The sequence below is a fragment of the Lactuca serriola genome, chromosome 9 (assembly GCF_051521515.1).
Source record: "Lactuca serriola cultivar US96UC23 chromosome 9, Lser_US96UC23_V15, whole genome shotgun sequence".
Lineage (NCBI taxonomy): Eukaryota > Viridiplantae > Streptophyta > Magnoliopsida > Asterales > Asteraceae > Lactuca > Lactuca serriola.
The window spans coordinates 65,584,057-65,598,189 of record NC_136416.1 but is presented as its reverse complement, the minus strand read 5'-3'; the positions used below and the strand labels follow the sequence as shown (position 1 = coordinate 65,598,189).

General features: G+C 30.8%; 2 protein-coding genes across 5 annotated transcripts; both read left to right on the top strand.

Moving 5' to 3' along the window:
- Positions 1–2,332: 2,332 nt before the first annotated feature.
- LOC145072079 (cytochrome b5-like) lies at positions 2,333–3,507 on the top strand. Its single transcript, XM_079018447.1, has 4 exons — positions 2,333–2,487; positions 2,602–2,702; positions 2,978–3,044; positions 3,120–3,507. Exons 2-4 carry the CDS (start codon positions 2,616–2,618, stop codon positions 3,371–3,373), a joined length of 408 nt encoding a protein of 135 aa, XP_078874573.1. The 5' UTR covers positions 2,333–2,487; positions 2,602–2,615; the 3' UTR covers positions 3,374–3,507.
- A 1,995-nt stretch (positions 3,508–5,502) lies between these two features.
- LOC145073960 (uncharacterized) lies at positions 5,503–10,080 on the top strand. Of its 4 annotated transcripts, XM_079020417.1 has the most exons (11): positions 5,512–6,254; positions 6,461–6,520; positions 6,759–6,812; positions 7,192–7,260; positions 7,340–7,443; positions 8,035–8,136; positions 8,312–8,709; positions 8,838–8,990; positions 9,147–9,213; positions 9,716–9,772; positions 9,954–10,080. In XM_079020417.1, the coding sequence occupies exons 1-7, from the start codon at positions 6,162–6,164 to the stop codon at positions 8,340–8,342; spliced, it is 513 nt and encodes a 170-aa protein (XP_078876543.1). In that variant the 5' UTR covers positions 5,512–6,161; the 3' UTR covers positions 8,343–8,709; positions 8,838–8,990; positions 9,147–9,213; positions 9,716–9,772; positions 9,954–10,080. The 4 variants fall into 4 exon arrangements, with proteins under 4 accessions (XP_078876545.1, XP_078876543.1, XP_078876542.1 ...); XM_079020416.1 differs by having other exon boundaries at positions 8,312–8,990; XM_079020419.1 differs by lacking the exon at positions 8,035–8,136 and having other exon boundaries at positions 5,503–6,254; positions 8,312–8,990.
- Positions 10,081–14,133: the final 4,053 nt, after the last annotated feature.

Here is a 14,133-nt window from a genome sequence, read left to right as displayed (position 1 = left end):
TGTTGTAACCTTTTCACTTCATATGACCTTGCCCCGATTGCTAGTACTTGTCAACGTCTCTTAAGTGCACCAAATGTTCGCTCCACATCCTTCATAGCTGACTCTTACGCCTTTTTAAACTTTTTCTTTTTCGGGTCGTTAACAACTATATAGTCGTATGAATCAAAAAAGAAAAAAATAACAGACGAATGAGTTGAAGAGTGAGAACGCAGCATCCCCACCCCCCACCCCCTTCCAGCGCTCTGCATCCCGCATCGACGGTGTGGTGTTCCCGCATGCGGGAAACGTCCCGCACCCCTCCTTGCAGCTCCATTCCGTCCGGCCTTATTGTTTGTACTTTGTAATTTCTAACGTCTCGCTAACTTGTTTTTAATATATACACCGTTCAAAAAAAATAACGGCGGCTCCCTCAACCTCAATAGTCAATACAATGGCATTTGATTATTAAATTAAATATGGTTTGTAGTGTCTTTTAGTGCTATTTAGTTCTTAAATCCTGAAAACGAAATACGACCTCAAATTTTAAAAAAATAAGGAGTAATCTTAAAAAAGAATCAAAAGTCAATATCAGTATACAAGTAAATCATTATGTGACATGGCCAGTCTTATTTGATACAAACACGATCAATATTTTTGACATTTCACTTTTAGAGTTACCCTTATATGAAACGGCATAATGCGACGAACAATAAAAATATATAAATATGTTTTATTATGTACAGAAAATCCCCTATCAGATCATATTCTTGTTTTATGTAATTTATCATGAGGTTTAAAGGATGGTGTTAAATTGATTCTCATGGATAAAACATGTATGTGTATGACCATATGAGTAAGATGAACGTTTATTTAAGATTGTCATGCTTAAATTGTAATTTACATTAATAAAATATTAACTAAAATAATCATATTTCATATTAATATTAAAGAAAATAAGCTAAAAATAATTTATTATTTTTAAATGACCAACTAGCCCGGAATGGGCTATTTCGGAAGTATAATTCTGACAAAAAATATAGTTCGGACCGAAATTTTAGATCAGAATTCCAGATTTCGGATATAAAAAAATATATTAATAAGTCTAAAATCCTATAAACAATTCTAGAATTTCGAGAAAATATTTCATTTTTAATTAAAATTTAACAAAAAGTTAAAGAAAAAAAAAAGAAGAAGTATATATATATATATATATATATATATATATATATATATATATATATATATATATATATATATATATATATATATATATATATATATATATATATATATATAGGGAAGAGTTATATGGAAAATGAATGATTAAGGCAACACATATTTGAACCAATGAAAACATGACAACACATCACTTCCACAATACATTACTTGTGAAGAAATGGACACGTGTCATTTGATTATTGGTTCCGGTAGATGTTGCCCTAGTTATTTGTTTTCCATAGAACTCATTAATATATATATATATATATATATATATATATATATATATATATATATATATATATATATATATATATATATATATATATATATATATATATATATATATATATATGATAAGAGGCTTAACATATATTTGATTAGAAAAAAATATATTAGAATAGACATTTCATATAGATATTTTGAGAAAAATTATATAAATGATAAAAAAATACAATTTATAATTTTTTTATTAGTTTGTAATAATCTATTTTAGACAAAAATTATTATTTTTATAAAACAAAATCTCCATAAAAGTCGTGTTTTGGGACAATTTATGGTTTGGTCATAAATTAAATTTTATTAACGAAAAAAATAGGAAAATGGTTATTGTAATCGCTTTAACATTTTTTTTATCTTTTGAATCAGTTACCTGTTAAGGTGGTGCGCCAAGTGGACTGTTGCGCTAACGTGTCGTGCCTTTTACAATTGAAAATTTTAGATTTTTTTCAGAAAAGGCATCTGCCAACAGTCCATTTGGCGTCAACAGGTAATACGCTGGAAAGATAAAAAACGGTTAAAATGATTACAATAGCTCGTTCAATGTTCTTTTTCGTTAAAGAAATTTAATTTAGATTTAGATTATAAACTGTTTCAAAACTTTAACATTTTTTTACATGTTTCACTCTTATAAAATACAAAATTTTTATTTTTATTTTATTTTATTTTAATTCTACTTAACATTTGATTAAAAAAAAATTAAATGGACGTTAAAACCAAAAAGAAAAGAAAAGAAAAAAGCTCCGGCCTACTCTTCATTTTCAGAGATGGCGTTCCCTTTGCATTGTGCATACAACCACCCACTTGATTAAATAATTATATGATTTATTTTGTTCATAATAATCATCTCTCATATTGGGGATGTCGTCATTGGGTCAAAATGAGGGTGCTCCTAGCTACTCATGTTTAAATACCCAAAACCCCATTCATGTCTTTCAATCTGATTCTATTCGTTTTGAATAGAGAGATACAGTGTGCGTCTGTTGCAAAAGCTTCATCTCTCTATCATTCGTAAGCAGATTGTTTCCTTTAAAATGTTCTCTGTTTCCTTTGATGCTAAAAAACTGAACTTTTAGATTTGAATTGTTTTTATATGATTCTTATAGTATGGTTTTGTTTCTGCAGTAACTGATATAGTAATGGCGCCAGATCAGAAAACCTTCGTCTTCAGTGAGGTCTCGAAGCACAACAAAACTCTGGATTGCTGGGTTATCATCTCCGGAAAGGTCCGATGTTTTCTGATTTGATTCTAGTTTAACTGATTCTGATGTTCATATAATCCTACTGTCATTTTTTTACGCGAATTGGCCATAATTCGTTATGATAAGTAGATATTCCCCTAATTCAGTGTTCGATTCCATTATAATATCAACATGATTTGAATTTGTGACAATAAATAAACAGCACTACGTGCTGCATTAACCTATATGATGTTTGTATAGGTTTTGTGCTTGATATCGATCTGAATGTATTGAGTATTAACAAACATAATCTGTATCAGGTTTTTGATGTAACTCCATTTATGGAAGATCACCCTGGAGGTAGTGAAGTGCTACTAGCAGCAACTGGTATGTTTGTTTAATTGATTACTGCATTCAAAACTGAATGAAATTCACATTTTTAATCTCATGGAATTATTACAGGTAAAGATGCTACGAATGATTTTGAAGATGTTGGACACAGTGAAGAAGCTAGAGATCTGATGGACAAATATTACATTGGTAAGATCGACAAATCAACTGTTCCAGCAAAACGTCAATACGTTTTATCTGAAAATCAGAATTACAGCTCAAACAAGAGTGGATTCATCGTCAAGATATTACAGTTTTTGGTGCCTTTTATGATTTTGGGATTAGGTTTTGCAGTCAGAGCTTACACCAAAGAGAAATCTGATTGATTTTATGTCGTGTAGTTTAATAAAAATGCATCATTGGATTATTCAAATTACAATTTAGTGGTGCAAAAATATTTTGGGCAAATTTGTATTGCAAGAGGCCTTTTGTGAAAATCAAAATGTGGTCTTATATATAATTTTTTTTTGTTAAATATATTAAATAATTTTGCTACTGTTTAAATACAAAACTTAAAGTCGTTAACATATATTTTATAAATTACCACCACAACATCACGTCTTTATTAATATTGTTTGTATTGTTCAAACCTTTATTACAATGAACAAATAGTTTGATCAACTATATACACAAAATATTGAATCATGAATGACTTTTGAAGTGAAAGTTCATGCACCCGTGACCTAATGACACTCTAGTCAAAATATATTTCGTTATTCTTTTTTTTTTTAATTTCTAAATAAACACCTGATCAATTCCTACATTAGATGTTATAGCTCTTGCACAATCCAAAGCCTTCTCAAACTCATTCTCACAATAGTCTCTAAAAAACTCAATAATTGCTCTCACACTACTCATTGTCTCATCAATACTCATACTCTCATATTGGAGTTGTTTTCTCAGGTTATTCCGTTTAGCTAATATAGGATACCTTATAACCATATCAGTTATAAAGTTAGATCTGTCAGGTTAATATCCTGTATTCTTGCTAGACAATTAACTTCACTTTTAATCTTTATATTTGTCTTTTTATCAACAAGTTTGAACGAAGCTTTTACTATTTTAGGAGTTTGAGTCAATATTGTTTTTACACTTTCAATATAACTTTCTCATCCTGTAGTTGACAAAGATTTTGAAATGAGACTTTGTTTGGCCTAGTTGTCACTTAAAATTTATTAGAATTTGATTTTTTTTTCTATTAGACTTTTTGGGTAGAGTGTATTTTATAAAATATAAAATTGTTTGCTAGAATTTATATTATAAACAAATACAAATTTGTATTTTTCTTTGTGTATATTAGAATTTATAATAGAAATATATTTTTTTTTCTTTGGATACAGATATTTTCCCTAAACTAGTTGTGAATTATAGAATTTAGGATTAGATTTTGATTTTTTTGATTTTCTTTGTTTTTTTTTTCATGATTGAAATGACTTCAAAATTTCAAAATTGCAAACAGCAAATTACATCATGTATATGACTAACATAACTAATTTTTTTTTAATGATAACATATAAAAATGTATTTAACAAATCCCAACACTATAACTACAGATTTGTCCTAAAATTCAGAGGCCCCCTAAAATCGAAGACCTCGTACGAATGTACTGCACGCACACCCTAAGGTCACCATTGTAAGAGTCCAAAAAAAAAGCAATCCATTGCCCCTTCCAACCTGATTATTTTATCACTAAAAGGTTTAAAATAACAAATCCAAATATACTACATAAAGAACAATTAGAACAATTAAATGATTGATCTCTAAACTAACCAAAATAAGACCACATGCATTTGGTTCAACAAAATCAGTTTTTAATTTTTTGGTTAAACGGAAAGTTTTAAATCAATTAGCATTGAGCAAAACCTTTTTTAGATTTAAATAAATTGATTTAAATACTTTTTAAAATAAAGGAATCATATCCATATTTTTTTAATTATCTTATACGATTAAATATAAATATATTTAAACATTTATAATGTCTTTATTTGAAAAACTCATATCAATAGATTTTATAATTTATTAATCTTCACTAACGAAATAATAAATATTTATTATATGAATTTATAAACCAAAATTAATATTGAACAATAATATTGTTTTTTAGAATGATGGAAATGTTTGACATGGGTTCCTATGAAATTGAAAAATCTTATTTACTTTAATTATAAATTTTTTTTATCATTTACTAATATAGTAATATGTGTATTTTTTTTACCAATTGAGAAGCTTAAGCGGTGCACCTGGTATTAAAATTTAGAATGTTTTTAACTTTCACTACTAGAAACCTGACCTACAGCGACGGAATTTGCGACGGATTCTATCTGTAGCTAATCAGTGACAGTTTACTGAGGGATCAGCGACGGAACCCACAAATATTTCGATCAAAATAATTATAGTATTTTAGGAAGGTATTACTGAGGGATTAACGATGGATTATCAGGATTTTATCGACAAAAAATCATCCCTCGCTAAACCGTCAGTAAGTAAAACCTCATAGCGAGGGAACAACAACAGATTGCAAAAATTACAGGCCTTTTTTTCTTGATCCTCGCCAAACCATCGCAGAATTCTATGCCTCCTTTTTTCATTCCCCATTTTTCTTTGTTTTCTTGTTCCCTCGTTTTATTCTCATTCCCTCTAAATTCTTCACAAATGAACAATTTCCTCCCAAAGCCCTAAATGACCGTCAAGTCTCTCCTCCCCCCAGGAAATCGCCTCCACCATAGTCAACCGGCATCGCTCGTCTTTGAAGCCTCTGAAAGGAAAACCTAATCATAAAGCACATGCTAGTTGGCTTTCCTTTCGGTCCGTCTCCTTTCCTTGTTGACTCGCCACTTAATTCCCAGATAACGCCTTTCGATCTATTGGTTCATCATATATTGTTGATTTAGATCGTACAACTGCTCAGCAGTAACAGCGGCGTCGATCACCAGCGGTGTCGATCACCTAATAGCGTAGCGGCGGCGGTTCTGTTGGTGATCTAGAACACTTTGAAAACTTTTAGTAATTACAAAATTACTAACAAAAACGCACAACGAAAGCAAGAAATCGAAAACGCACAACGAAAGCAAGAACGGTGGGTAGCAGCAAACAACTGAAATCGACAGGTCCAAAATGTTTGAAGGTTCCAAAAACGATACAAGCATCAATCCCCGATGTTGGGTTGCTATGAATTTCAAACAATCAATTTCATACGCACTTCTCCAGGTTTTTGTTTTCTCTATTACTAATCCTAAATCAAACCTTGATCCTAATCCTAACCAATTTCTCAAATCACCCGTAAATTTTAGAAAAACTCAAGTTTTGAATTAAGTTTGGTCATTGTGTTGAGTGTAATTTTAGATTTATGGATTGTTGAATCCAACATGGACTTCTGCAAATTTCCGTTGATTTACTCTGGTTCATTGCATTAGATTGCAGGTAAATCAACTTACTACAGACGAAGATTAAAACTACATCTTCAGAAAATTAGGGTACACAGGATGACAAATTGAAAATTATTACCAACCCTAAGCTTTTACATGCTCCATTTTTCTTAATTTTCACACTTTCCTTCCTTGGTTTTGAGAAATTCGTGAGATTTTTTTGTTTGTATAAAAGAAGCTTTAGATTGACTCATAACCAACTACTCTACATTGAAATTTTATGCTTTAATTCTCATTTTTTGGTGGAATTTTTGTAATTACTAAAATACATTATTTTCAATTTCAGAGTAGTGTAAGACCAATGTATGTTGGTGGTTCTATTGATGGCTATCTTATGAAGGTACATATTCCTTTCTCCTAATGAAAGTAAACTTACTTTCTTTTAATCATGCATTGTAGTTAATTGTTAGGAGCAAGAAATCCAAAAGATGCTACATGATGGATCAATTATTTTTTAGGATTATCTCATGAAAAAGTACAAATTGCTTAGCGTTCAAAACACACAACCAACTTCTCATTTGCTCTAATCAATGTAGGTGAACCAGAATCCAGGAAACTTTTTGGTTGTCATAGCTATGAACAACATTAGTATTCTAGGCATATGTGAAAGTTCTAGACTTTTTCCCTGGTGAGGTGTCAACTGATCCCATTACTGTTATAAATCACATTTTTTCTTCAACATTTTAGATTTCATTGTAAATCTATAAAGATATGTTCAGGAGGCTTATCGGGATATGGCATCTGCACTTTCCAAGGCTGATGGAATTGACTATACTGACCCTGAAGAGGTCAGCAGAAAAAAGAAAACCAAAATATAAATTTCAATTTTTTTAAATGAAAGTAGGAGGCTAATTCAATCTTTTGCAGCTGGAGTTATTGGTTGCAACAATAATGGATCTTAATGCAATGGATGGTAAAGGGAGTGTGTCGTTATTGGCAGAGTGTTCAACTTCTCCTGATGTCAATACAAGGTACATCTTTTCATACAAAAATACTAAAACGGGCTTCTTCAATGAGGAGGGTATTTACGTCATTTGTACAATATATTGTGTCATGTCTTGACAAATTGGGACATTATTGGACCATCGATGTGATGGGAGCCTTATAGGTAACTGGTTTTATTTTCATGAGAAAATGGTATTTTGGTCATTTAAGTGATGGGGGTTAGATAAGTGTGTGTTTATAAAGTATTAGAGTTTAGGATAGTGATAGATTTTAACTTGTAGTTTGATACCAAAACCAACTCCTCAAAATGATTGATGTCGGGTACGTTTTAAGTTTTTTAAAATAATATTTCATGATATAAACTTTAAAAATTTCATGATTTAAATATAAAATCAAATATCTCTCTCGAATGGGATGGGAAGAAAGAACAAGTCGTTCCCAAAAAGGAGCTGATTGGGATAGCCCGAAGGGAGTTGACTCCATTTCTTGAACTTCTTCCACATTCCCAAAATGCCCTTGGTGATGTCTTTGTAGCCCCTTCTGAGTCATTCTAAGTAATACTTTGCAAAAGACAATTATACCCTTGTTTATTCTTACATGACTAAATTCATGTTCAGGGGCTCTTCGGTTTGCTCAGGAGATTGTCCTCCTGATGCCATTCTCCGTCACGAAGAGTGCAACAAGGCTAACAAAATTGCATATTATTCTGAATTGCATAAGTATGTCTGTTATGTCCATTCTCATTCAATATATATTTTATTTTTTTACCTCTTTTATCTTGTTGATAATATTTTTTTGGGTAGAATGATAGGAAATCTGATAATACTTTTATCGTGTTGATAATATATTTTATTTTTTTATCCATTCTCATATTTGTCAGCATTTGAATTCCAGAGTTCTTGGGTGGTACCTACAACTGTATTGATAAGGTTGGTTGCATGTGATCAAAAAAGGGTCAATGGCACCAAAGACCATGAAGGTTAGTTTTGTGATTTTATTACTAATTAAAAAAAAAATTAGTTTTGGTGTGGTAGATGGCCCATTATGGTCAATACAAATGTTCAAAGATCAAACCCCAAAAGAGAAATTTCTGAAGACTAATATGCAAACACGGTATTTTCTTTCATCAACATGTTTTTTCATATATTTTTTGGTCGGAATCGGAATTCAATTCCATTATAGTCCTGCATTTAGTTTAGTTTCAAATGAGTTATGAGTAGACAATAATGTCCCTTATCAACGGAAAAGCATGCTTCCAACAAACACCATGTGTCCTTCCATTGCAGAAAAAAGTAAGTAGAACTCCCTGTCAGTTAAGTTTTGTTTCTTCTTTTTGTTTTGTTGATTAAATTTCTAGTTTAGTTGTTTGTTGCAATCCATTCCTTTTTGACATATTGATGAAGAAATTTCTTTCTTGCAGGAAATATCACAACTCCCTGATCTCAATCTTAAACAAAAAGTAGAAGAATTCAGGAGTTTAGTATCATCAGCTTAGTATCATCAGCTGATAATTTTAAAAAGTTTTGGAATTCATCTCCTTATCATTTGGAGGATCCGAGTGAAGGTGGTAAAAGTAAGCTTTCTATTTTTTTTTAAACTATTTCTTTCCTACAATAGACTTTCATTCTATCTATTATGATTTCATATGTCCATTAAGTCTCAAAACTTCTTCTGTTATCTTTTTTTAAAACTAATTTTGGTTGTAATTACATGGAAATTGTGGTGGCAGAGAATAGAAGTATTATTAGAAGGCCTCCACATGATGTTGACTATTGACTATGTTCCTGCAGAACTAGGTAAGTAAAACTATATGGTAGTGTTTTGTATAATGGAATCACAATAGGAATGGAATGGTTCATTCCATTCATGGAATTGAATCAGCCATTCTTGAAGGAATGTGGTTCCCTTCTTCAGTTATGTTAATCTTCATTCCTTACCCTGTGGGTATTTTCTCTATTATCTATATAATTTTTCATGATATACATCTTCTTTAAGAAAAGACTACGAGTTTAATTAAATTACAATTTTATATTAGTAGAATTACTCGAAAATATATATTTTAATCTTATATGAGTTTTAATGAGCTTTGTATTATATTGAATTTTTCTTATTTTGTAAATAAATAATTCGTTAATTAAATAATATATAGAGTAAGCATTTAATTTACATATATTATAATACATTCATTCCATTTCAGCAAACAAACATATTGTTTAAGCATAAAAACATATTGTTTCACATTTTATACCTTAATATGTTTAACGCAACTGACATACTTTATTGATTTTTTTCAAACAGTTGGAAAGAATGTGAGGCCTATGAAGAAGAAAAAGACCCAATGGGATCTAAAGTCAGGTTTGTAATTTATTTCGGTTTACTTTAATTCTTAAAATATCTTTTATTTGATAAATTTAATTCTTTTAAAAAATGGTCCTAATACTTTCATTTAATTGTGCATTATAGCATCCTAGATTCTTGTATTCAATTTATTAATTATTACTTAATTGAGATTTAATTATAATATTGTTTTGGGCAGGCCTACAGAGATTGAATTTATTTGAAAATATGAGACGTAATTGAAATTTTGGTACATATACTTGGAAATAAGATTTTGTTACATTACTAAATTTTGATATTTGATGATTTTGATGGTTTTGGTAAAACATTGATATTTGATGTTTTTGGATGTTTTGTTAAAATTTCATAGTTGATTATGGTATTTTAATATTAGTGTTTGGTTTTGGATTGTATAATAATTTGATATTTTTTAGTATTTTATTATTGTTTAGTTTGGGATTGTATAATTATTTCATGTTTTTAGTATTTTTTTTGTTTTAGATTTGTAATAAAAAAAATTAATATTATATATTTGCGAGGGATCAGCGACGGAAACAACAAAAATATCACATTTAAATTTTGCTAGGGATCAGCGACGGAATATAAAAAGACAGATATAGAGGTTTGCAAGGGATTAGCGACGAAATATAAAAAGACAGATATAGAGATTTGCAAGGGATTAGCGACAAAATATTTATTTAGTTTTGTCGCTGATGTCCTAAAATGACGGTATTAAGGGAGCAATTTGCGATGGATATTCCGTTGCTAAAGTCGTCGCAAAGGAAAATTAAATTCGTCGCTAAATCTCTTGCTAAGTTATTAGCCACATTTAATTTGGCTATGGAGTAAGTCTGTCACAGATCCGTTGCAAAGATCTTTAGTGACGGAATAGCAACGGAGTCATCCATCACTAAAAACGATGTTTCTAGTAGTGTTTTTATAATTATAGTTTAGAAAAATTAATTTATCATTATATTTCCATTTTTATGTACATCTGTTTTTTTATATAATTTTACATATTTCAAATGTTTCCGACTACTTATGTCGAACACTATTGTATGAATAAAATTTATAGCTTCCAGCTTTCAAAAAATAATCATCTTAGATTTTTGAATTTATTTTTTAATATAAAAAATAGAATATTGTTCACAATACTAAATAAAAGATATATACTTATTATTTGATGTTTGAATTTATTGTGAGCCTGGTTAAGTTAAAATGGTCACTTTTAAACATATGGTGTGTTCGACAATCGCCATATAATTTTCGAAAGCTTTTAAAACTCGAAATTAAGTTTTCCTCGATAGTAGAAGCTTCTAGCTTTTAGATTCAACAAAAAAAAAACTTTAAATCCAAAAACTATGTCATGTAATGTCCAACAAAACACTTTTATATTTTTGCAAATTGACTTAATTACCATTTTTAAAATTATTTTTCTATTTTACAATTTGCAGAGATGTCATTTTATGCAATTTAAGTATAATTATTTTTTGTATTCGGTTGATTGGTCCGGTAGTCATATCATACGGTCAAAATGATAATGTTTCGATGGCATGATACATAAAAAAATATTTATTTCTAAATGACTATAATAGTTATTTTTAAAATTTTTTACCATAAAAATGAAAAATGATCCAAATAGCCACTATTTTCGTAGTCAACCATCTGTGAAAATATAGTTGACTGGGAAAATATGATTTTCTTTTTTTGTTTTTTAAGATTTTCGCAGATCAACAGCTGTGAAAATCTATGTTGACTACGAAAAAAAAATTCCAAATTATTGTAGTCACCATTGTGATTGGGATAACCCAAATGATATGATACTTGTTATAAAGTTCGCATCAAAAAGCGGTTTTTTATATTTATGTAAGACACCCTGATTGATAAAACCCAAATAATATGATAATTGTTATGAAGTTTGTATGCGAAAGTTATGCAGTTTTTTTTTTCAATAATTTTCATCAAATTTGGAGTGTAATGTCCATGGAAAATTGGTTGTTACAAGGAACACAATTAAAAAAAAATAACTCAAACCAAGTTTGTATGCAAAATTTATGAATAATCAAAATCGACTTACTTTAGAGCTAAAAAAATGATTTTCAGACATCCAAATTTAGAGTGTAATATGTTCATTGAAACCCTTATTACAAAGAACTGAAGAACATAATGAAAAAAAAAAAAGCAACTCAAATAGAGAACGTGAGAAAGATTTATAAACGTTCCAAGTTTGAAAAAAACAAATTGCAGCCAACTACTGTAATTTACTAACACTTTTAAGAATACTTTTTCAGTTTGATTTCGATTTGATATAAAAAAAACTTGTTGTTTCTAAGAATAAAGAAAAAATTACAAAAATGGTCCATACGGTTTGTCAAAAGTCAGTCTCTGTTAATTTTTTGTATGCAAATGGTCTTTGTGGTTTGCAAAACTTGCATGGATCACCATTTTTACTAATTTCATTAGTATTCAGTAATTACAGACTGAATTTGTAAAGGCATTTTCATCTTTTCAAGTATAAAGGTATTGAATTCGTGACATTTGATAAACCAAAAGGACCATTTTTATAACTTGTCTTAAAACTACTATAAGTGTTAGAAAATGAGAAGAGTGAGATTCAAACTTGTGACCTCCTCCATATTTCCTTCGATTAGTCAAAGCCTTAGCCAACTAGAAACAAACTTCTTTTATATTTATGAAAACTAATTAATATTATACAATCGTAAATATATTAATAATGATAAAAAATTAAAAAAATATATTTTTGAAAAAAAACTTTTTTAATAAAACAAAATATATTTTAACGTATTGTAAAAAAAATTACAAACAATTTTTTTGTTTTCTTACGTATTTGTTTTATGTAAAATATAAATTTTTATGTATTTAAAAATACATTTTCGTAAAATATGTTATTACATTGTTATGATCCAAAAACATATTTTTACGTTTTCTGTAACATCCATAAAATTCGAGCAAATTTAAACATTTCAAATCATATAAAACCATTCAGTTATTACAATTTGTTTTCAAAATAGTTTAAACATCAGAGTTCCCAGAAATCATAATCATCAATCGAGGAAGTGTACGGTTACGCTTTCGTCTTCCCGCGGTCATCCGCTGAACCTGAAACAATAAACTGAACTGTAAGTCAGAAAGCTTAGTGAGTTACCCCCAAAATACCAACCTCAACAATACCATAACCATATCATATAACAACCACAAAACAACCATGCATCTCGAGTTTACAGTGTGACTGGTCCGCCTGCATCGGGACTTCACTCCACCTGGTCCACTCTCTGAGTCTACAGTCTAACTGGACCGCCCGCATCGGGCATTCAGTCTATCTGGCCCACTCTCTGAGTCTTGGCACGTCTGGACCACCCTCTTGGTGCCTTCAGCGTATCCAGACCGTTCGCCGGGCCTTCGGCCTGACTCTGTGCCCTCCCGTGTCTGTAGTTTATCCGGTCCGCCCTGGTTATGTTGGCCTACAACACAAAGGAGGACCCGCCTTAACCCAACCCCAATCAAACAACCATGTGCACATATAACAGATAATCACATAACAGTCTGTAGACAAACAAACCGATCTAGCAGATCATATAGCATAGCAACATCCTAACCAGGATACCGACCTAACCGGTCACTAACATAGCATCATCCTTTATACCAAGATACCGACCTAAACCAGGTCACTAAACATAATACCATCCTAATTACCAAGATACAGATCTAGAAGATCAATAAACATAACAAACGAATACCCAAATACAAATCCGATAAAGGGCCGATTTTGGTGCCTTAGACCCTGTTGATATAGTGAGAATAACTCAACTCGCAACGCCGATCTGAACTGAAGAAACGAACTGCTATCTCACTGGAAATCCCAAACTATCACATAATTAAATACCAAGACATTACACAACATAACAATCTTGGCTAAGGGTCCAGTCAATCCATCATGTCCATTCTTTTTTATTGGGCCAAGGCCCGATTCCAAGTCCATAACCTTGATAGTCTTTATGCAAGGCCCATTATTGGCCTAATTTACTAAATTGGGCCCAACTTCCTTATTGGGCTTAAACCCGTGATCCACTATCACCAAAACTGCTCCAAAACAAATGTAATCAAAAAGTCCAGCACAGCCCAAACCCTACTTTCCCAAACAGTAGCCCAAACCCAAAGCCCAAATCACCAAAAGTCCACAGAAGACGTACGTTGGGGTACCCCAAGGCTACGTGGGGTGTACACGAGTCTCGCATTGACTGGAAAACAGGGTCATTGGCCCAGTACGCTGGGCGTATGCAGGGTTTCACCAAAACCCTAATAAGTGCTTAATGGCTTAAGCACTTAAGCCTAAACTCCAGATCCAGTGACCAAATGTG

Bases quoted from the DNA above. Each gene is read 5' to 3' on its own strand.
- LOC145073960 (XM_079020417.1), top strand. From the start codon at position 6,162: ATGTTTGAAGGTTCCAAAAACGATACAAGCATCAATCCCCGATGTTGG. The intron at 6,255-6,460 runs GTTTTTGTTTTC...TCATTGCATTAG, and splicing joins TTTCATACGCACTTCTCCAG to ATTGCAGGTAAATCAACTTA. The intron at 6,521-6,758 runs GTACACAGGATG...TTTCAATTTCAG, and splicing joins TACATCTTCAGAAAATTAGG to AGTAGTGTAAGACCAATGTA.
- LOC145072079 (XM_079018447.1), top strand. From the start codon at position 2,616: ATGGCGCCAGATCAGAAAACCTTCGTCTTCAGTGAGGTCTCGAAGCAC. The intron at 2,703-2,977 runs GTCCGATGTTTT...AATCTGTATCAG, and splicing joins GGGTTATCATCTCCGGAAAG to GTTTTTGATGTAACTCCATT. The intron at 3,045-3,119 runs GTATGTTTGTTT...GAATTATTACAG, and splicing joins AGTGCTACTAGCAGCAACTG to GTAAAGATGCTACGAATGAT.